The sequence below is a fragment of the Polyodon spathula genome, chromosome 28 (assembly GCF_017654505.1).
Source record: "Polyodon spathula isolate WHYD16114869_AA chromosome 28, ASM1765450v1, whole genome shotgun sequence".
NCBI classification, from domain to species: Eukaryota; Metazoa; Chordata; class Actinopteri; order Acipenseriformes; family Polyodontidae; genus Polyodon; species Polyodon spathula.
The window spans coordinates 3,236,937-3,259,402 of record NC_054561.1 but is presented as its reverse complement, the minus strand read 5'-3'; the positions used below and the strand labels follow the sequence as shown (position 1 = coordinate 3,259,402).

The 22,466-nt window shown below is 40.4% G+C and overlaps 2 protein-coding genes across 5 annotated transcripts in view; both read left to right on the top strand.

Moving 5' to 3' along the window:
- The window catches only part of LOC121301949 (MAGUK p55 subfamily member 2-like), a 48,392-nt gene extending 39,291 nt beyond the window's left edge, over positions 1-9,101 (top strand). For all 4 annotated transcript variants that reach the window (XM_041231686.1, XM_041231685.1, XM_041231682.1 and 1 more), the window contains 7 exons: positions 3,038-3,169; positions 3,283-3,388; positions 3,964-4,032; positions 4,334-4,495; positions 5,157-5,359; positions 5,764-5,892; positions 6,341-9,101. In XM_041231686.1, coding sequence (XP_041087620.1) covers positions 3,038-3,169; positions 3,283-3,388; positions 3,964-4,032; positions 4,334-4,495; positions 5,157-5,359; positions 5,764-5,892; positions 6,341-6,517 — 978 coding nt within the window. In that variant the 3' untranslated portion in view covers positions 6,518-9,101. The remainder of the gene's footprint in view (positions 1-3,037; positions 3,170-3,282; positions 3,389-3,963; positions 4,033-4,333; positions 4,496-5,156; positions 5,360-5,763; positions 5,893-6,340) is intronic.
- A 4,123-nt stretch (positions 9,102-13,224) lies between these two features.
- si:ch1073-13h15.3 (all-trans-retinol 13,14-reductase) lies at positions 13,225-20,601 on the top strand. Its single transcript, XM_041231293.1, has 11 exons — positions 13,225-13,381; positions 14,222-14,404; positions 14,741-14,982; positions 15,796-15,991; positions 17,327-17,524; positions 17,685-17,804; positions 18,162-18,300; positions 18,468-18,577; positions 19,376-19,542; positions 19,830-19,989; positions 20,456-20,601. Exons 1-11 carry the CDS (start codon positions 13,228-13,230, stop codon positions 20,599-20,601), a joined length of 1,815 nt encoding a protein of 604 aa, XP_041087227.1. The 5' UTR covers positions 13,225-13,227.
- Positions 20,602-22,466: the final 1,865 nt, after the last annotated feature.

Below are 22,466 nucleotides of genomic sequence, written 5' to 3'. Positions count from 1 at the left end.
CAGGGGTACAAATAGTTTTTAAAATTGGTGCGTAACTGTTTTGAAAGTTTAGCACCAGAGAGGCTACCTAAATTATCAACCCCACCCCTCCCCCCAGCTCTTCAACGAGTTTTCAGTAAAAAACCATATTCGACACAATCGTGTGCTGTATATTTATATGTATAATCGAATAAGTCAAAAATTGCAATATTAAGAAACCGAAGACGACAAACCTGAGTAGCCCAAACGTTCGACATTTTAACGAAATTCAGCTGCACTCGATAGTTCGAAAGAAAGATATGGATATTGATGATGAATTGTATTAACGAATCAGATTTGTCATTAGCTGCAACAACCGGTTTGGTTTTAACTTAAATCCGTAATTATATTCAACTGTTTAAACCGTGATGGTTTTTTTTTTTTTATTCAACAAAATATGTTTAACTTTTGCGGTAAAATGAAGAGGCTTGTGAACACAAAACATTATTTTACAATATCTGAAAACCGAAAAAAAAATAAACATTTATCTTTACCTGTTAAGTATACTGTTTGCCACATACCTTTTTGACGTGCCGGTTTAATTGACAATTAGGTAAAAACGCGCCTCAGAGACGCGTCTGCGACCAGTTTCAACTTCCCACACGACAGACCTCCTCTCCTGTGTATGGGGATGAGTGTGGGTGGATCGTGTGAGTAGTCCACACCTAGTGAGAAACTATCTTCATCTATGGTTGCTAAGGAATTAAAAAAAATTAAACACCTCTACTGGTGCCATAATTTAATGTTGCTGTCACTGGAATTTAGTTCCATTGCGGTAAAATTGAACACGTGTTTGATCATCCAATAGTGTGGTGTGATGCACAACTGTATTAATAATGCTGACCCCTGCTGGTAAGACAAGGGAATGCGATAGGTGCTACAAACGGTCTGTGCAAACAAGTCCTTTTTACCGCAGTTTTGAGCAAATTAAGGACCATGAAGTTGGAAAGAACACAAAGAGGGCAACACACAGGGTAACTTACCACTGCTGTTTCACAGCACCTTGCAATTCAGTTTCTAAAGCACATAGCTGAATGTTAGCACTAGAATGTTAACACTAGAGTTTCTCAGTGTAGCTAGTGCTACTGATTTCAAGAAGTTTGCTTGAGTTGTCCAGTTAAACAGGACAACAGCGTGGGTCACTCAGGTGCATTCCAGGGATCTTAGTTATAAAGGATTGTTAGATTTGTACTGCCTTGCATAGATCTTGATGAGGTAGATAGATCTTTACTGGGGAGTGGACAGAGCATCAGTCGGCACAACCAGCAGAAACGCCCCAGTTCATTTCAGACCTGGCCTTTTTTCAGTCAATGGCCCCTTCAGAGTTCTCCTTTATCCCCTCCCCTCTCCCCTTAAAATATGTAGATTTGGATGTTAGACACTTTTGCCCTACTCTCCTGCAGAGAAAGACGAACCTTGTCAGGATAATTAAGTCTGCCACACTGAGCGAGTCTAGCCAGAGGTCCCTTTAACTGTAACAGACTTTTGAATTTTTTGTCCGTGACTGCGGCGTCTCCTGTGAGAATTCATTGAACTTATTTTCTTAAACATGATGGGGGCCCCTGAAGGCTACAACATTGTCGGCTGACAGCCTGGCACGGTTTAAAGAGATGCATGTGGCGATAACAGAGTCTGAATTCTCATTGCGCTTGGTTAAACGTGTAGTAAAATGATTCCCTGTCATTTTCACTGCCCCCCTTATTATATAGTCAAACTGTTCTAATACGTATTCTCTGAATGTTACCTGTTAAGTGTGCTTCGTGCTTTCTGTCTAGTTGAAACAGCAGCCATGATGCTTAACAATGCTGTGTTCTTTATTAAACTGTGGGACAAGTGAATGTCACAGGGGTTAATTTAATTGATCTAAACATGCAGTCTAATTTAAATTAGGAGTGTTCTACTTGAGAAACATAAATTGGGGGGGGGGGGGGGGGGTCATGTTTGATGTTAATTCAGTGGAAATTAGCTAAATTTCAAGCAGGGCTCTGATTAGCTGGTGATTTACAATACTGCCAAACAAGTAATCTAGTAGGAGCCTAGCGGAATACAGAGCACAAATGTATGAGCTATTGTGCGATTCAAGACTATAACTACTGCAGGGAAATCGCTCTACCTCTGGAGGTTGTAGTAAATGCCAGTTTGTTTAGAAAAACAGAAAAACTAATTAGTACTGCAACGGTTGTTGCTCAGAGCAGAGGGAGCCTCCGGCGTATCAGTCCACACCAATCGGCATGAAAGGGAATGTGCTGGCTCCTTAAAGCACAGAGGAATGTTTCTCGCAGACAGCTTTGGTGCTTGAATTCTGATGTTTTAAACCCAGACCGCAGTTTGCATATGGGAAAGAGTCAAGTCATGTTCCATTAAGAAAGTGCTTCAATTACCAGCCCCCCTGCCACCGAAGGGATTCATCAATAGAAAGTAGCATTGGTGCATGAGCTCTGCACAGGATGCCTCCAGCGCGGTCGGCCGATGTTTTGTTTTAATCAGTGTGTGATGCGCAGTGCTGGTTGTCATGGTTACTGGCCTTCGCAGCCTATTTGTCTTTTATTTCCCCCTCCCCTTTCTCCTCCAGACTGGAATGGTAGAAGTTCTGTGAATGTAACGCCGTCATGCACTGCCACTACCCCCTGAACGCAGAGAGACGTCATTGGTTGAGTGTGTCTCGGAGACGTACGTGAAATACTTGTGATCAATGTAGAGCTGGAGAACGGTTTGAGAACAGATAATCACCAGAAGCTTGCACACACAGCTTCCCTAGACGGTTTTAGGATAGTCCAGTCCCCATGTGCCTCCAGTCCTTGGGCTACCTGTTTGAAATGTTTACCCTTATTAACAAATATTCAGCCTAGTTAAAGTAGCTGTACGACAGTGATGTCATACCTCCTTTCAAAACCCTGAGCGTTCCTCTTTCTGGGCACATCCTGCTTTGATCAGGAGGAAGTGAAGGGGTGAGATCTGATGTCATGAGTGTTGGTCTCTCTGTCCCCCCCCCCCCCCCCCCCCCCCCCCCCCGGCTCAGGTGTTCGTGAAGAGCCACTTCGACTATGACCCCGCCCATGACAGCCTGATCCCCTGTAAGGAGGCGGGGCTAAAGTTCAACTGCGGAGATATCCTGCAGATTGTCAACCAGGAGGACCCCAACTGGTGGCAGGTGGGAAATGCAATCTTTTCCTAACAGCAGATTACAAATGCATCAAATGAAAATCGACTGCACAACATACATTTGTAAAGCCTGTTATTCTGTTTTCTTGTCATCCTGTAAAGGCGTGCCATGTTGAAGGAGGGAGTGCTGGCCTCATCCCCAGCCAGCTACTGGAAGAAAAGAGAAAAGCGTTTGTGAAACGAGACCTTGAGCTCACAGCTACAACAGGTAGCAATCCTAGAACTAGCAAGGAAACCACTCACAGATCCACTGCCTTGTTGGAACGTGTTACTAAAAGCAATCAAGAAACTACTCTGAATTTCTCCTGCTTAGCAAAGGAGTTGTCCAACCAGGAATAAAGTCTCACCACAGTAGGTCATTAAATGATTACCAACAGTAAGGTGAAAACAGTTTACCTTAACCAGTGGTGTGCCTGATTACCTGAATTGTTAGCACCTGATCACTTTCATATGCTGTATCAGCACTGTTTCCATTATGCAATGGTTCCCTTGCTTTCATTTTTTAACAATATAATATCTAGATCTAAAAAGCTGGACTGGGCACAGAGGAAGATCATTTTTCCAGCCGAATGCTAATTTAACGGCCCCTACCATAGATTTTTTTTGTTGTTTTTTTTAATATATGTAGTGCATTTGTAATTTCTTCTCTCACACTGGATTATTTGCCTTCTTGACGATATTACTATAATGTAATATCACCATCTAGTGGACTCGATTAGTAGTGCAATTTAATTTTAAACAGTAAAGGGATTTGTCTTTTTTAAAGTGTTTTTATTTAAACAGGTGCGTTGTGTGGAGGAATTAGCAGCAAAAGGAAGAAGAAAATGATGTACCTCACAACTAAGAATGCAGGTAGAGTATTGATTATCCTCCCCTGGGATAAACAGTAGTGGATGCACATGTACGCACACCCAGTATGCGTGACACACTTTGAATGTTTTCTGTACCATGAGAACCATTCAAATGTGATGGAACTTGGTACGGTCATTCTTTAGTTCAATTCTTCTACCAGGTTTTTAAACCAGGTCACCTACTTTGAGTTCTGCACAGTTGGGCTACTATAAGGCTAACCCTAAAATCAAAATCAAAATCATGAGCACACCTCCAAATGAATAAAACTGTTGAGAATCTGTCCCCCTCCCTCTCTCCTCAGAGTTTGACCGCCACGAGTTGCTGATCTATGAAGAGGTGGCCAAGATGCCACCATTCCGCCGGAAAACTGTGGTCCTGATCGGAGCCCAGGGGGTGGGCCGTCGCAGCATGAAAAATAAGCTGATGGTGTCGGACCCCGCCCGATATGGGACCACCATCCCCTGTGAGTAATACTGAGGAGCAGACGCCACCGTTACCCCTAAATACAAATCCTTTGATACCACACAACTGCATCTTGAACGGTTTTTTTTTTGCATAAAGGCATTGTGATTGGGCTTCATGCCAATTAAAAAGTCCACCAGGCTGCAGAGTTTGAATGAATTTGCAACTGTATATATTATCCAGTTTATTAAAAAAAAAATGTAAACTGTACTAACTACAAAGTTTGAGGAAGAAAGACTTTTTTATTACATGCAAGCAAACCTGTCTCTAGGTAATTTTAAGTGACACAATAGCATGCCATTTACAAGGTTTATAGCACCTGCCACTTATATTAATATACATAGCTAACAGGTTTGTCTTGTCTCTTATGATTCTACCTGAAATGGTTGCTATGGAAGCCATTCAAATGAAACGACTAATCTGACTTGTCTGTGACATCTGATATTGTTTTCTTACAAAACTAGAACCGCACAACTTAGTAATAGAACTCAAGGTCTGCTAAGTACTCTCAAGTTGCTTGCTGCTCGGTTTGTTTCATTGGCATTGATTTTTTTTTTCTCCTTTCGAGTGAAATGCAGACTAGAATAAACACTTTGATAACGCGCGGCTCGTCTGCGGGTTTCGAAGTGCTTTGCTGAGCGCGTTTTCGAACTGCCCCGCAGACACGTCTCGGAGGGCCAAGGATGACGAGACGGATGGGCAGATGTACTCGTTTGCCTCGCGCAGCGAGATGGAGCAGGACATCAAGAACGGCCGTTACCTCGAGCATGGAGAATATGACGGGAATCTCTACGGCACCAAGATCGACTCCATCCATGAGGTGATCGAAGCAGGCAAGATCTGCACCCTGGACGTCAACCCCCAGGTCAGAATCTCCGCAGTACCAGATACATGGGCTTAATGGATACTTTAACATTTTCAAAGTATTGAACCTGTTATCTAGCCCATGCAGAGTGCACATAGTAACCCATAGGGAACACAATAAGTCAATTAATACAAATTCCCTATTTGGCCAACTGTTCAAGTCCATGTGTGCATATCACATGGTTAAATAAGAAAAAGCTACAAAGCCATCTCTTTGAGACTTGAGTTCATTCACTTAGGAGCACATCATGTGATATATGCACATAAAGAATACAACAGCGCCCTCTATGGGCAATTTTTTTTCAGTTTGTTTTTCCTTAGTGTAAGCTTGTCAAAACCAAAAAGTCAAGGTTAAGCTTACGCACGTGTTGTGCTAATATTGTGAGCGCTGAATCCTCTTTGTAGGCTCTGAAAGTGCTCCGAACATCCGAGTTCCTGCCCTATGTGGTTTTCATTCAGGCTCCGGATCTTGAAGTTCTCCGCACCATGAACAAGGCAGCCATCGAAGCCGGCGTGGTGACCAAGCAACTTACGGTAAGGAACAGTGTGATACGGTAAGCTGAGGAGTAGCTTCATACTGTCTGCTGTCTGTTTCTTTTTACTGAGATTCCAAAAGCGCCACTTACACGGCTTTAAGAAATATTCAACACCCTTGTAGAAATGACCTTCAAAATACTCCCAGTGGAAAATAAGCAGGAAAGGTCATCCACTGGTCACGATGACTTATTCCTTCATTTTAACCTGATGTCTTGCAGCACAATGCTAATTATTACTCACAAAGACAGACTTAGCACTGAATTCATTCTCGCTTTTCTCTAATTTAATTTTCCGCCATCAGTTCAAGCCCCGGTCATCTTGCGTTATCAAGTGGTTTAAACTGTAAGGGAAAGGTATCAGGTCCCTTTGAGCACAAGGAACCTCGTCAGGTTTTGAGACAAAAATCCAGAGGCAGGACTGAGCTTCAGGTTTTGTCCCCTGACAGGAAGCCGAGCTGAAGAGGACCATAGATGAGAGTGGCAGAGTCCAACGTGCTTATGGCCACTACTTCGACCTGACCATCGTCAACGATAACCTAGAGAGCTCCTTCCGTAGCCTGCAGGGGGCGCTGGAGCAGCTCAACAAAGAGCCTCAGTGGGTCCCTGTCAGCTGGGTGTTCTAAGGCAGCCGGGGGCGGGGGGACTGGGGGAGGGGCAGGCTCAGGCCGAGGTTATAGGGACCTACTCCTGATTGGCTGGGCTAATGCAGCATTGTAAAACAGCGGCAGTTTTGTGAATTTTGCTGGTATACCGTGTCAGTTTGCATCGCTACACACTAGGAGTGATAACACACACACCAGGTATGTCAGTACAACTCCATAGGAACCACGGCGATTTCTCTCGTATAACGTTCTACGCAAGCATAGAACAAGGTAATTTATATAGTTTAGCATAGAGCACAGTGACAGCGTCCATGTTCTTCCTTATATTTACTGTAAATACGAGAGGTCATGTTTACATGTTGATTCTAGTCTGAACTCGTCATTCCAGTAACTACTGGTAGCAGTGTCACAAGCAGCACAATACCAGTTCACTTGAATGCATTTCCCCTGTGCATGGAAAACACCCTATGCAGATTGATTATGGAAGACAATGCGGCTGGCATTGAATCTTCTAATTATAGCACGAAATAAAACAAAAAGAGAAATAACTGTGTTCTGAAATAAAAATAAAAATTGGTAGAAGGACAGCGGTACAATATTGAAAATACGTAATTTTAAATGGTAATTATAGACAAGCCACTGTGCCTCTAGCAATGTATTAGGTCAATGCACCGATTGTCCAAAAAAATGCCTTTGACTGTCAGTGATGAAAACTTGCCATGGTCACTTTGACTCACACTTACCAGCTGTACCTGTTAGAATTACATCACTGCCATGCCAAAACCAATGAGAAAACACTTCCCCCTGGTGGTCGGAGACTGAATACCCCCACTCCCCACCCCTCCCACCCAACTGACTTTCGCTAATTTTTTACAAATTCCTTTTTAAAACTTTGTTTTTATTGTATTTTTAACTTTGTAAAAAAAATAAAATAATAAAATAAAAAAAAAAGAAAGAGTTCTCTATATCTGTATCTTGTAAAAGATGTACCAGAGTAAAATAAGGGGGTGTGGGTGTGGGTGTGGGTGTTGGTGTGGGGGCGGGGTTGTAATTTATCTCTTGAGTAGATTACTCTGCAAAGGGTGCGTATCCGGAACAAGGCCAAACCATGGACCTCAAGTAATGCCTTTGTGTCACAGATTTGAATTGACGTTTTCTTGATGTACATGTCTCGGTTAAAGTTAAGAAGTCAGTTCATGAAGAGTGCAAGGTAGTAGAATTGTATATTATCTTGTTGTCTTACATATTCTAGCAAATTTTGTCACGTACATTTGTCAAACACTTGTCACATTTTGAGAGACCATCAGCCAAGAGTACTTAAAGACGTCTGTACAGTTTTAAGTGTTTTTTACGTTTCAAACTAGAACTTTGTTTAAATGTTGCACATACCAACCGAAAAAAGGCATCCATCCCTCTCTTCATATTTCTGAGCTTTAACAAATATGTGATTCATACATATGTATATATGTATAAAGAGAGAGAGAGAGACTTGTTACAAGATTACATTCCCAAAACCAGGTTAAGACAGATTTACAGAAAAAAGGTGAGAAATCAGTATTGTATCAACAGAACCCAGAGCCCCTCTGAACAATTAACAACAGCATAAAATAGAGTACGAAGGGAAATGTAAGATTTTTATATTTGATTATTTCTATATATCTAAGTGTAATCCATTTTCGTTTATGGTTCGCGGTCTAAGAAGCTTTTGATATGGTTTGTGTTAAATATAGTAATCGAGGGGTACTTTTACAGTGTGTGTGCGTGTGTGCCTACAGTATCAAATGACACAGTAATTAAACTATAACAATGCGGTTTTCTGAGGTAAGCCAATTTTGGTTGGGCTTCAGAACACAACCTGATTAAGTTCATTAATAATTCATTCATTCATAAATTATGAGTAGGATGGTGATTCAAACCTTGGAATTTCATGTGGTATAAACAGAGTATCATTTAAAAATTAAACAAAAACATTATTAATTATCCCAAGTGTGAGTTCAATCAAAAAATACAGTGCTGATATATGACCCACACTGACATGTGAAACTAAACAGCCCTTTAACTGTGACCTGCAAATATTAAAGCCTATAGTCTCCACTGTGGGAAAACTGCAGACAAATTGCTCGCTCCATAGGAAATGAATGACGTTGGCAATTAGCCGATAGTGGACCTGCCATGAAAGAGCTTAAAATTGTTTTATATGTGGTTGAACGAGGTTGAGGTTTTTTTAACAACCAGCAGTAGCCCTTTCAGTGTACCTGGCAGGTCATTTTGCAGATGTCTTCTTTAGTTTCACCTGCATGCCTTCCACCTTGTGCTGGATCTTTGTTTCAAACAGTGAAAATTCAACATTTTGGAGGCGAGGTTGTGGAAGCTGATAGTTATTAAAAATGGTTAGTGGCTGCAAAGATGTTTTTTGTGTCATTTCAGTTTATGAAAACCGTGCATATTGAAAAATTAACTTGATGGCAGCTATGACCGCCACATAGGAAAGAAAACAAAAAAACAAAAAAAGAAATATATATATATATAAGGCATTTTTATATAATTATTTCAAACATTTTCTTTTTTTTCAGTTTGTTCTCTGTAAAGAAGATTAGACTAGACTCAGATACTGTTGTGATGCTCTATCTGTGTATATTTGATGATGTTAAACAAAAATATATAATAAAAATGTACAAATGATAATCTCAGCCTGTCTTCTTAATGCGTTGATAATCCTACTGTATGTAAATGCATATACTGTGTGTCGTTCAATGTGTCCCAGTAGCTACACTCCACTGAACTAATGAAGAACCACCACCCTCCCTCCCCATCTCATGAGGCAGATCCAGTGTAACTAATATGCCTGCACTCGGAGGGGCGAAGTGCGGGCAAAAACGAAGCCCAAGTCAGGATAATGAGGACTTAGAGAGCATGTATTCTTATCATTGCGGAAATTCACCTGAGAACACTGTTATAGATCAATGCACACAGAGGTTCACTGATAGCGATAGTCTGTTTTATGTTACAGTACTGGTTTAGGGTTGGTAGCGTTATGGCAGATAGTGGCTCTATGGTCTGTAGAGTTAGTGAGAAGGCTGAACAGAAATCAACAGCAGCCATCAACCTTTGTACTAAGAGTCCTTCCTCAATAATTCTTATAGGGCGAGAGGACAGAATGTTAGGCCTAAATGTGTATACAAACTACAGTTAACTATGTTTGAGTGTAAGCCCATAGTTATCAAGCACAATGCAAAAATTGCAGACGTACATGGCTGTATTGCCCTTGAAAATTTTGAACCAGTTCTTAACACCCCAAAAGAAGTTTTAAGACATTTCCGGGAAAAGTGTCAAGCCGAGCACACTGTCCATGTACCAAAGCCAGTCTGCCAGAGAGAGAGAGATATGAACCGTAACAACAAGGATGTGAGTACTACCCCCTGTAGGACCTTAACATTACAGTGTGTGAGGTGAGCGATCACTGGAAGAAGAAACCCGTCGATCCTGATACAAGTGGATCTTCTCTCGAGGCAAGCTGGGCTGCGGAGAAGCAGCCGGATTCATACATAGGATAAGGCTGGAAAATGACCATTCAGACTTCCATACAGGAGAGTACTGCCTGCTCACAAGTATTGAGCCTTTAATTTCCAGCAAGCTATCTTGCAGTGGGAAAAGGGAGATATTTCCAGGGCTAATTATGTTTTTTCAACCCTCAACCAACCCACATGATTACCCTCTCTGCATCATACAGTGGCACCACCCACACTCACGGTTCATGCTGTGCTAATAACTCACCACCTCACAAACACAAAAAATAAATCAACAAGGGGGAACAGGATCGATCTCTGATGTGCAATTTGGTGAAAATTCACAAACTTGTTCCACATTACATATACATAATTAAAAAACGCTCAATAGTGCTTGTGGTAGGGTGTGGTAGGTGCAATAAGTCTAGTCTATACAGAATCCCATATTTAAGTGCAACACAATAATATTCTTACTAGTGACGCGCACACGTGTATTTACAAAGTTCACAACCCTATTTACACTGCCACGGTGTCTCTTGCCGCTCCTTCTTGGCTGCTCGGTTTTCCCTCCCAGGCACTAGAATCGTTCCCTGGCAGTACTCCAAACCTTAGTTTTCCACTCCTGGCAACTTTTAATCCTCCTGGGTGGTAAGTGGCAATTGTAAGGCACCCATGGTTTGTTTACTTTTTGGCTCAAGTAAACCAAACCATGGGTAAAAACTATTAAAAGAAACACATAAAAGAAAGAAACTAAACCTGACTTCTTCAGGTGAAAGTAGGCAAGAGAGATTGATGTTTACGTTCAAAGGTGGCATCAGAACTTTAATAAGAAGAACCCATTTTGAATCACTGTGATTCTAATGATTCTAGTTCGCTAATTATTATTTAGTTAGTCTCTTTGTCTATCTTCTCTGAACTGACACGACCACCATTTCATCTATCAACAACTATGGAAAATACCAAAACCTTGTTTTTTTTTTGTTTTTTTTTAGTATTTCTACCTTTTGACAGTTTCAAATTATTTAATTCAGTTCCATTCTAATGCAGCAGTATTGAACACTCTTACGCAAAAATATTGTACTGCTTTATCTTAATTGCGCTGCATGGAAATTGATCGATGTACTTCGGTCACATAAACATGAGGGTATATTTGTTTATGACAGGGCAGAGAATTTTCAATGTCAATTTATAGTTAATATTTGATAAGAACCATATTCTGTTTTTCGTCAACCAGGCATGTTTCACATATATTCTGAGATAATGTAATTAATTTACTGTGCCCCTCACACATTTCTGATAAGGTTTCAAGGTTTAAACAAAAAAAATGAAGCATGCATTAAAATATCCCACTTTCTGTTTTGAGTTTTTTAAAACATGTTGTAGGGAAATCCCCTTTGAAATGTAAACAGTCACTGTTACTCATCTTGCAGCACTGTTTCTAATTCAATATATTTTATATAACATGCTTTGTTGAAATTCAATGGTCCTGTAGCTGTTCATACTTTAAATAACTGCATAATTGCTCCTTACGGAATACTATACAATACAAAATGCAAGTCATTGCACTGTGAGGTCTGGACATGCAATACATGACAATTAATGTATTATTATACTGTATAAATCTCATTATTTCTCTTTGGAAGCCCAACAAGAGCCGAGTGACCTTCGACGCAGATGCCTCCCCACACCAAAAGCTCCTCCAAATCAGTCCCATTCAACGATGTTGGATTGAGCAAATCGTACTCCTTGGCCGTTCCAACCTGGAACATGTTGATTATAAGAGGGGGTGGATGAAAACATGATTCATCATTGAACAAAACAGGGGCTCAATGACTGAGCTGTCAGTCTCTTCTGTGCTGTGGGGTCAATTGAGGATAAATAGCTGGTATTCTTGACTTCAAACCAGACTCCTGCAATCTGTTTCTCTCAGTTTGGTGACTCCAGTTGCTGTCCTGAAGTGGATATTGAGTCCGTAGATAACAGTCATTGTGTGGTGTGGTTGAACAGCTACACCTCTTTGTGTGTGTCTCTCTTATCAGCTCATCTGAGGAATGTGCAGCAGAGTTTTGGGGGTTGTAGAGTGTATCTATTGTGGGCTGGGGTAAGGTTTGTGGGTTTATGTATTGCTGAGAAGCTGGTACAAAATGTAATTCAACAGCTGTCACATTTTATTGAAGAGCATGGAAATTGATCAATACACTTCGGTCACATAATCTAATGTTTGTCTTTGGTTTATGACAGAGCATAAAGATTTTTCAATTTGTCTTTGCAGCATATCTGATAAGGGTTGTATCTGGTTTTTCAATGACCATGCATAACTGTACTGTATACCCTAATGAATTGTGTGCCATATTCATATATATTCTAAGATAATGTAATTAATTTACTGGAACCTTCAAACACTTTTCTGATAAGAAATGTCTGTTTTTCGTCATTGATAAAAAAGAATAAAAAAAAAATACAGTTCGCAAGGTGTAAATAAAAAATGAAGTGTAAATTAAAATGAATTGAGGCAGGAAGGCTTGACAGGTTTTGTATACAACGTCTTTTGTACAGCGCTATCGGCGCTATGCTTTAGTGCGAGAGGTCCCGGGTTCGCACCCGCCCTCTGCCTGTGTGTGGCTTGCCTCGCCCAGTGTGATGCGCCTGCCTGTGTTAACTGAGATCACTACAATATTACCTCAAAACACAATAATTAAGTTAATAAAAGATACAGGGACAGGACGCCAGTCAATTGCAGGGCACCACACACACAGAGGGCAATTTAGAGTGACCAATCAACTTGAACAGCATGTCTTTGGACTGTGGGAGGAAACCAGAGTACCTGGAGAAAACCCACACAGACGCTGGGAGGACATGCAAACTCCACACAGACTGATTCCCTAGACCAGATTCGAACCCAGGATGCTGGCGTTGTTGCAGCAGCAGTGCTAACCTCCAAGCCACTGTGACACAAATATTGTAACATCTTGCTGTCAAATAAAGGCACACACACAGGGGCCACACCCCCTGACTGCTGCTATGCTCTGTCTGTCTGCGTTCTTTATTTCTTGTTATAAACACTTTAATCCTCTGTTACCAGCCCCAGTACTTCCTTATCAGGTCTTGTAATAAACAGGTTCCACTGCCCTCTCTCTCTCTCTCTCACACACACACACACACACACACACACACTTGCTCTCTCCAGTAACTCTTCCAGTATCTTCCCTTGAATCTCTCTTGAAGATGTGGCTGCTCTTGATTCTTGCTGGCTGTGTCTTGCTTGCTTCTCTGACCTATTTCAAAATATTCAAAGGCAGTCCCTTCTCCAAGGATTCGGTGAGGGAACCTAAACCCCTGGTACTGGACCAGAAAGCCAGAGACAAAGTTCTGAAACATGGTGAGTATACTGCCAGGGGTAAAAGCAACCAGAATTATAAAACACTTCAAAAACTCCAAATTATATATCTTGAAAAATATGATTTTATTGTAGAAGATACTTAACCCTTTCAGTACATGTTTGCTATTTCAGGTCATATTTTCAATTCATATACTCTATTAATGCCTGTTAATGCTTGTACTGTGTCAGCCACAGATACACAAATGTTTGTCATTCTTTAAAGGCAGGTGACAAAATCGGTATTGATAATTGTGACACAATATGATGTTTAGACAAATATAAATTAAGTGCAGTGTGTTTATTTATGGACCTTGTCTACCGCTCATGTTGCTAAAAGGAAAGTCTAGTGTACCCTAAATAGTATTCTCCTCCCTTTCTAAACGGAACCATTGAGGCTGAAGGATGGTATTGTGTTCTAGAGTGGGGCTGAAGTTTTCATCATGTCTGAAACTGTAACGTGACATAAGATCTGATTTCACACTGGACTCTTTTTTTTTCAACAGGGATTTAAATGCAATATTTTGTAGGTTACTTCCAAACAATTTTCTTACTTGATGAAGGAGGCTTACAATATAGATAAAAATGTTCATGGTTGCTTTCATTTGGCGATCATACGGTAATATCTTGGTATCCCTGAATACATAACCCTATTGAAGAATACGATTCCTTATCACGTTCTTAAAATCCAAAATCCTCTGAGAATCGTACTGTGGTGTCCACATTTAGCAGTAAACTCAGTATCACTGCCAATATCACCCCCACCCCCACCCCCACCCCCCCAGAGCCAGAGTTACAGCTGCATGAAGTAATAAAACATATTCTTCTTGGTGCTCTGGGTAGGGTTTGCCACTGATTGTATCCCAGTGAATCTGGACGCTATTGTGATTGGAAGTGGGATTGGAGGGCTGACGGCTGCAGCGGTTCTATCCAAAGCTGGTAGACGGGTTTTGGTGTTGGAGCAACATGACCAGGCAGGAGGCTGCTGCCACACCTTTATGGACAAGGGCTTTGAGTTTGACGTTGGTAAGGATAGAAATGTCATCTATAAAGAACCATCTGCAATAACTGTTACTAGCTGACAATAATATTGATATACTGTCCTCTATAGGTTCGAAATGGACTGATTTAGTATATTTCACGAGACCAGGGACACAACTGCAAGGGTGAACCATCTTCAGCCAAAGTTCAAAAAGACCTCTACCTCCCTCCATCCACTTGCCTATCCTCAGTTTAGTACATTTACACAGAATAATGTTTGCTCTACATTTGAAGAGGTATCTCCAGTGCTTTTTTTGGATGTTCCTTTGAAAGTGCTACAGCTTGCAGGATGTTTTCACCCAAGCCTTGTCAATGTTTCAGGGCTCCATTACCTTGGTCAGCTGCATGAGAATGGGATGCTGCGTGTGATCCTGGATCAGATCTCAGAAGGGCAGCTGGACTTTGTGCCTCTGGAGCAGCCCTACGACACCATCATCATCGGAGAGGAGGCGGACACCCGCCGCTATCACATGCACAGCGGGAAGACCGAGTTTGCAGAAGCTCTCCAGAGGCAGTTCCCCCAGGAGACCCAGGCCATTGACAAGTTCATGAAGCTGATGAAGGTAAACATGGTTCCACAGTCACCACTCTCGATCCAAATCAGTGGTGTGGGTTAAACTCTCCAACATATTAGTGAGGGACCAAGGATTTGATTACCAAGGTGTGAGTAGTATTGTTGGTTGTTGTTATTTTTAAATGGATGACAGTGGTATTTTGGGGTTCCAATTATTATTAGAATATCGCATTTATTATAAGATATTAGCCATTAATATTAATAAACTCATAACTACTTCATCTACAGGTCATAAATTGTTTGTGTTACACAAGTGAAAATGTACTTGGAATGTATTCAAAACAATGGCACTTATTAAACATGCAATCACACAATACATTGCCTTTATCAGGTATGTGTCTGTCTCCGTGGAGGTGTTACTGTAAGATACGATTCACCAGACTATGCTTCTATGTCTCTGCACAGGGGTTTTACTTTATTAGTTCCAGCAATGTATATATATTATATATATATATATATATATATATATATATATATATATATATATATATATATATATATATATATATATATATATAAATGGGGTGTTGTTCTAGATCAAAACAAATTCTCATGCAGCTTCTCGGTTCCCCAATCATTCCTGTGCTGTCATGTGGTTTAATTGTTGATAGATTAGAATGAAATAGACATAGCCTGGTTTCAAACAAGCATCCAGCAATTTATAATCTGTGAAAGGCGATTGTTAATTGATTAATCAAGCACTCTTCCATCTTCACTCGGATTCCTGCTATGCAGTCCCCTTGCATGTGTCTTGAATGAGGTTTCTCATTTACGGTTGATCAGTGTGCTATCTCTCCCACAGCACGTGGCTCAAAAGGTCCATATTTATGCCATGCTGAAGATCATCCCGCTGTGGATAGCCATGTTCCTGATCAAAACGGGCCTCATTTACTGGATCTCCTCGATCTTCAAGCTGGCGATCACCAGCCACACCGCTGTCCTCAACCAGCTCACACAAAACAAGGACCTCCACACTGTCTTCTCTTATTTGTTCTATGGTGAGGGGATCCCTGAGAGTTCAGATGCAGGAGCTAGAGGGGGTTGAAATTCAAAAGGACTCATACTATCTAGCTGTAGCAAGCCAAGCATAATAAATATACCCTAATTAATTATTGATTATTCTGCTTATCAACCAATACAGACTTTAATTTACAGAGTTAAAAACCTCTATATGACAGTTATTATTATTATTATTATTATTATTTATTATTATTATTATTATTATTATTATTATTATTATTATTCTTTCTTTCTTTCTTTCTTGGTAGATGCCCTTATCCAAGGCGACTTATAATTGTTACAAAATATAACAATACAAATTATCACATTACAGATAAGAGCAGTTTTAAAACACAATAAAATCAGTAGCAAAAGATCAAATTTAAATAAGAGCAAAAAATCGAGAATATAGAAAAAAATTACATGTAAGAGCTGGTTCGACTAAGAGCAGTAAACTTATTATTAAAAATTAAATATATGAGTAAAGTCCAGTATGAGCAAATAATAAGTACAATGAATGGATGAGAATGATTACTTTCAATTACAAAAAACATGAGGGTGACACTGAGGTTCTTGGTGGATAAGGAGGGAAAGAGGATGGTGGATTCAAGAGGAATAGCGCTAGAGAGATCAGTGGTGGGGGAGGAAGAAAAGGACTTGGAGAGGATGAGTTTGAGATCATGCAAGTGCATCTAGGAGGAGATGACCAGAGGCAGGTCGAGATATGGGAGGAAACGTTCGGGGTCAGAGGGGAGAGAGGAGAGATCTGGGCACCATCAGTGTAGAAATGATACGAGAAGCCATGGGAGGAGATTCGGGGACCCAGGGAGTGGGTGTAGATGGAAAACAGGAGGGGTCCCAGGACTGAGGCTTGGGGGACACCTGACGAAAGAGAGCAAGGCAGAGGGTGAGCCACGCCAGGACGCCTGGTAAGAGTGATCAGAGAGGTAAGAGGAGAACCAGGCAAGAGCAGTAACAGAGAGTATCAGGTCAGCAAGGGAGGACAGGAAAATAGAGTGGTCAGTCAAATTATATATGATAATTACATATTAATTACATATAATATGATAATTACATATTATCAGTCATGTTAATGTGGTCAGGTTAACTGTTTTGGTTCACCAACTTCTGGATGATAGACAGCAAATTATTTCAGATATTGGCTTGAAATTTGATACACAAACAAAATATTCTCAAACATTTGATAAAGGGCTATAAAAATAACCCAGTACTAGAGACGTGTGCCACCAGCTGTACATCTCTATTATACAGAGAGCTAAGCTTTCAATTCCTGCAGCTTGTTTTAGTTCAGCTGTATTTTGTTTTCCTTCCAGGCGTCGCCCCAAAAGACTGTAGTTTTGTTATAAATGCCTTGCTGTTGCATCACTACAAGCTGGGGGCATGGTACCCCAGGGGTGGGGCCAGTGAGATTGCCTTCAACATCATCCCGGTCATCCAGAAGGCAGGTGGTGCTGTTCTGGTCAGGGCTCCTGTCCAACGTATACTAGTGAACAAAGATGGGTCGGCTTGTGGTAAGTGAGACTTACTATCACTGCTGTGGAACTGTGCTGGATTTGTGGGGTGCTTGTTTTTTTTTCCTGTCTGCTGAGGGATGTGCTTGTGCCACCACTTGATCTCTTTGTACCGGTAATTCCTTGGTTCTGGTGATGATCTCACTTCCTGTTGTTTCAGGCGTGGCAGTGAAGAAAGGTCAGGAGGAGGTCAATGTTTTTGCCCCTGTGGTAATTTCCAATGCAGGGATATTCAACACCTTTGAAAAGTTCCTACCACCTGAGCTACAGGCAAAACCTGGTGAGTCCTTTGTTTTCTTTATTTATTTTAAAATGTACACACACCAGGAAAACTTCAAAGTTGGACCTAGTGCCTATTGTAGAACAAGGGTTAATAAGACATGTATTATTATATAAATAGTTATTTAATGGAAATAGTTTGTTTAAAATTGCTTTATAAAGTATGTTACAGTTCTATAGCATAGAATAAGTCCATAAAACAAGAATGGTTGATTAGGGGATCACTTTAAGTAGGATCAGTTGAATATGGATTGATGGATTAGTAAACTTTTGCGGTGAAAGCGAGTGTAAATTTCTTATTCAAAGTGTTCTGTTCATGCATAAGGATACAATAACAATGAAGTGATTTGTTTTGCAGAGATTCAGTCCCAGCTCAGCATGGTTAAAAGCTCAATGGGTTCATTTCTGGTGTTTGTGGGTCTGGATGGAACAAAAGAAGAACTGGGGATTAAATCAACCAACTTCTGGATGTATAAGCACAACAACCTGGATGAAATGTATGTCCCTTGTTTGGTTATTGCTCTTTTACTTGAGCTGTAAGTGCAAACAACTCTGGTGCTACTGGACTAAAGCCAGTTGTCACAGTCAGACTTGGTATTTGGTACTTCTAAGTAATCAGAAGCCCAGCTGATCTTGCCTAAGAAAGAATGCAATGTGATTCCAGGATGGACCGCTATTCTTCTCTGAGCAAAGAAGAGGTGGCTGAGAACATTCCCATGATGTTCATCACATTCCCATCAGCCAAGGACCCCACTTTCAACACGAGACACCCAGGTAGAAATTCAAACTGGAAAATGAACAACAATTGCTAAACTATTGCTGTCTTTTAATCTACGTTTTTAATTGTTAGACAGCAGCATCTTTGGATTTGTATTAAAATCAAAGTGTCATCTATTCTTTTTAAACCACTCTATAAAAATATATATATATATATATATATATATATATAATATATCTATATATAGTATATATATATATATATATTATATAATATGCGACTATTATATGTTAGAATCTTTCAGAATAAGGATTTTTAAAAGTAGTTCATCAAACTTGTTATTTCGTGTTTAATTAATGGCACAATACAGATTTATGGAATAAGATACTAGTCGCGAGAAAATTGATTCATAAGATTAAGAAAATTGATCTCCAAGGGCACGTTATTCTATCGTCATGATGAGTGAAGTTTTCTGACGGTAAGTGACGTCACCCGATGAAATACTGGCGTGTTAAACACTATTACTGGCAAGATAAAGGAGACAGTAAGTTTTATGAATATGGGCCAATATCTCGGCCAATATCAGCCCGTAGTTTTGTAAATCATGTTTTAAATACTGCCCGATAATCTTTTTTGCTGGACAGAAATTACCGCCATCTTTTATGAATATAGGCCAGAGTGTTAATGGTTACACTGTGGCATACTTGCTGAACTTAGAGAGGTGGCATGTTTGAGGCAATAGGGTTGCTTTCATCTTCACAAATGACATGCAAAGTCATTCTAAACAACAAAAAACATGCACAAGTTAACTGTGATATTTCAGATAGCTAGATCTTTACCCTGTGCTCCCCCAGGGAAGTCGTGCATGACACTGCTGACGATGGCTCGGTACGAGTGGTTTGAGGAGTGGCAAGACAGACAGGTGAAGAAGAGGGGCGAGGAATACGAGAGCTACAAGACATCCATCGCTAATGTGCTGATCGGCTGGGCAACAGAAATCTTCCCCCAGCTAAAGGACAAGGTACAGTAATTATTGAAAATCTACCCCATCCACAGTCATCAATCTTCTGTTCAACACTTATTGATAGCTAACTTCTCTGGAGCTTATATAATATACACTTTACAGTTTACACCCTTTGCATAAGATTGTCATATTGTGTATTTATTTGTATTTTTATGATAGCTCCTGTGAAAGCAAGATTAATGGTTTGATTCTTCAAGGAAAGCCAGTATCTTTGATATTTTTTGACAGTAATAGTGCTTCAGTGAAGTCTTAGGATTGATCATCATCTCTTCTCTTCCCTGTAGATTGAGTTTGTGGAGGCAGCCACCCCCCTCTCCAATCAGTACTACCTGGGAGCTCCACGGGGGGAGATGTACGGGGCGGAACACGACCTGGAACGCTTCAGCTCTGACGTCATGGCAAAAATGAGGTCACAAACACCCATCAAGAACCTTTACCTCACAGGTAGTAAGATGCATACCAGAGCTGGCAAGGGATTCTTTCACACAATAGAAACTAAGACAACATCTACAAAAGCAATGCAGACAGTGGCACGACCACAAGTACTAAAAGAAAAACTTATTTTTATTTTTCTAAAAACAAAAGGTATTTTTCACTGTTGGAATGGGTTTTGATTCATAGGCTTATATCACTGGACTAGTCTCTCCTATTGTGTCTTTTTTTAGTTTTTTCTAAATTGTACTAAAATAGGTAATGGTAACACACAGGCAGCTTATAATCCAAGCCACTGGCATGCCTACAGTTCAAGGCTAATATCCTGGTATCCCTAAGAGATTTTTTTAACTGTAATGTAACATCTCATTTGCTCAAGCTGCCATGTAAGTCTCATTGGAGATATTATACAATCTCAGCAGTTTCTGTCATGTTTGTTTTGCTATTTAAAGCAGCGCAGGTCCTTCGTGTGTTGCAGGGCAGGACGTGTTTTGCAATGGTGTAGCAGGAGCTTTGCACGGAGGTCTTCTCTGTGCCTCGGCAGTCCTCAATTGCAACCTCTACATCTACCTCTTCCTGCTCAAGAAACAACTCAAGAGGGAAAGAGCCAAGAAGCAAGCCTGAGGAGACAGCGCCCTCTGCTGGCACGGATGTTAAGATATAACAGTGCTCTAATTGTCATATTAATTAGCACTTAATAGTACTGTACATGCCCCTATGCACAGTACTCTATTCACAATTGCTTAACCTTCAACATCACACCCAGCCTGAGGTGGCAAAGCCCTCACAATGTGCGCTAATATACAGGAAAAGAAGGGTGTGTGTGTATTTACTTGTGCCACTCTGCAATCTACTTTATGTTGAAGAGAAATGCTCAAGCTTTAAAATGATACCCTGCTTGAGGTGGCACATCCAGACTATCTGTGTGATTTCCCCCTTAGAATGTGAGCAAATATACAATGTATAATTGTGCAAATACTTAACTAACTTCAGCCTCGAATCAGGAATAAATTCAGCCCGGTCCTTCTGTAAAGCTCGGAGCCCCCATCCAGAACTCATTGTCTGAGTGTCAGTTTTGGGTTCCAACTAAAGTTAGCTGTGATTGGCTGAATGTGTCGGTAGACAGCAAGACCAAAACTCGATTTCCTCGATGGAAGTAGACGAGGCTGAGGGGACAGAAAAATAAATATCTTGCACCCTCTTGCGTAAATTGAACTGCCATTTAAGGGAAGTAAATTGAATTTTGATTTAAGGTATGCTGTTTTGTTGTTAGTAGACTCATTATTTTTGTTGTTGTTGGTGATGATGATGATGATGAAGATGATGCATTTGGTTTTGTTGATGATGAGTTTGCATTATATTATTAACTTTTTGTTCCTTTCACCGCTCATACTTTGCAACACTTCACAGTGATTGCACAAGTTTTCCTGTACTTTACTTCACTAGTATTGATCCTGCTTTTGCTCACTCAATCTGAAGGTACCGGAAACGCCACTGAAATATTGATTTTTCTTAAACAAGATTTATTGTATCAATTAACATTTTATTTGTATACTGAACTTCTAGTAACACGTATAATAGGCAATGCGTTTATCTAATTTCTACACACAGTCGTATTCGTCAGCATTTAAAGTAGTTCGTAAGGACTGCTGACTGAGTCGGACAGTTGTGGGTCATGTGACTTAGCTTGTCTATTAATTATGCGAGTTCCAACTCAACCACACCACTGCTGCCTATAGAACATAGAATGTTCCGGCACGTTCAAGCCCGGCTAATAAAATAACTACCGGAGCAGAGGTTATTATCCAATTTATTTGGGAATTACTTTTGGTTTGCATGTTTTTTTTCATGTATTGTATAAAATTACATTGTTGTCCTCGTAGTGTAATTAACTGTATTATTGGTACATATTGTATGTGCAATGCAAAGCTATGTGTAACATAATTGTCATTAATTTAATAAATTGTGTATAGAATAGTATTTATACTTGTATAGCATATAGGTCAATAAGAGAAGTAAATGCTGTAAACAGGCACAGGAGAGCAGGGAAATTATCCCATTTATGAGTCCTGATCCCAGAGACACAGTATCATCAATAAAACTGCTTCATGCCAAGGAGTTTGATCTGTAAGCCAAAGAATGCCTTGGGTTTTATCAGTAAAGGGAAGTGAACGCACAAACCACCATATCCCATCTTCCCTACCCATGGTGAGGAATAATGTTACAGTGATGAAAGTGTTACAGAACACCTTGCATTGCAGACAGGAAGAGTGTCATTTACCTTTATTATATCCTGAGTTGTCCATGATGTAGCGCAGCGATATATTTTTATTGCATCCAGATCATGCTCCCCCCCTGAAACCACACTAGTTTGCTGTTCTCGCAACACTCCAGTCATTTTAGAGCGCCAGCAACAATCTGATTTATTAATGGATTTTCTCTCTGATTGTATCACAGGATACAGTAAAAGCGAAGTGGAGTTTAACTAA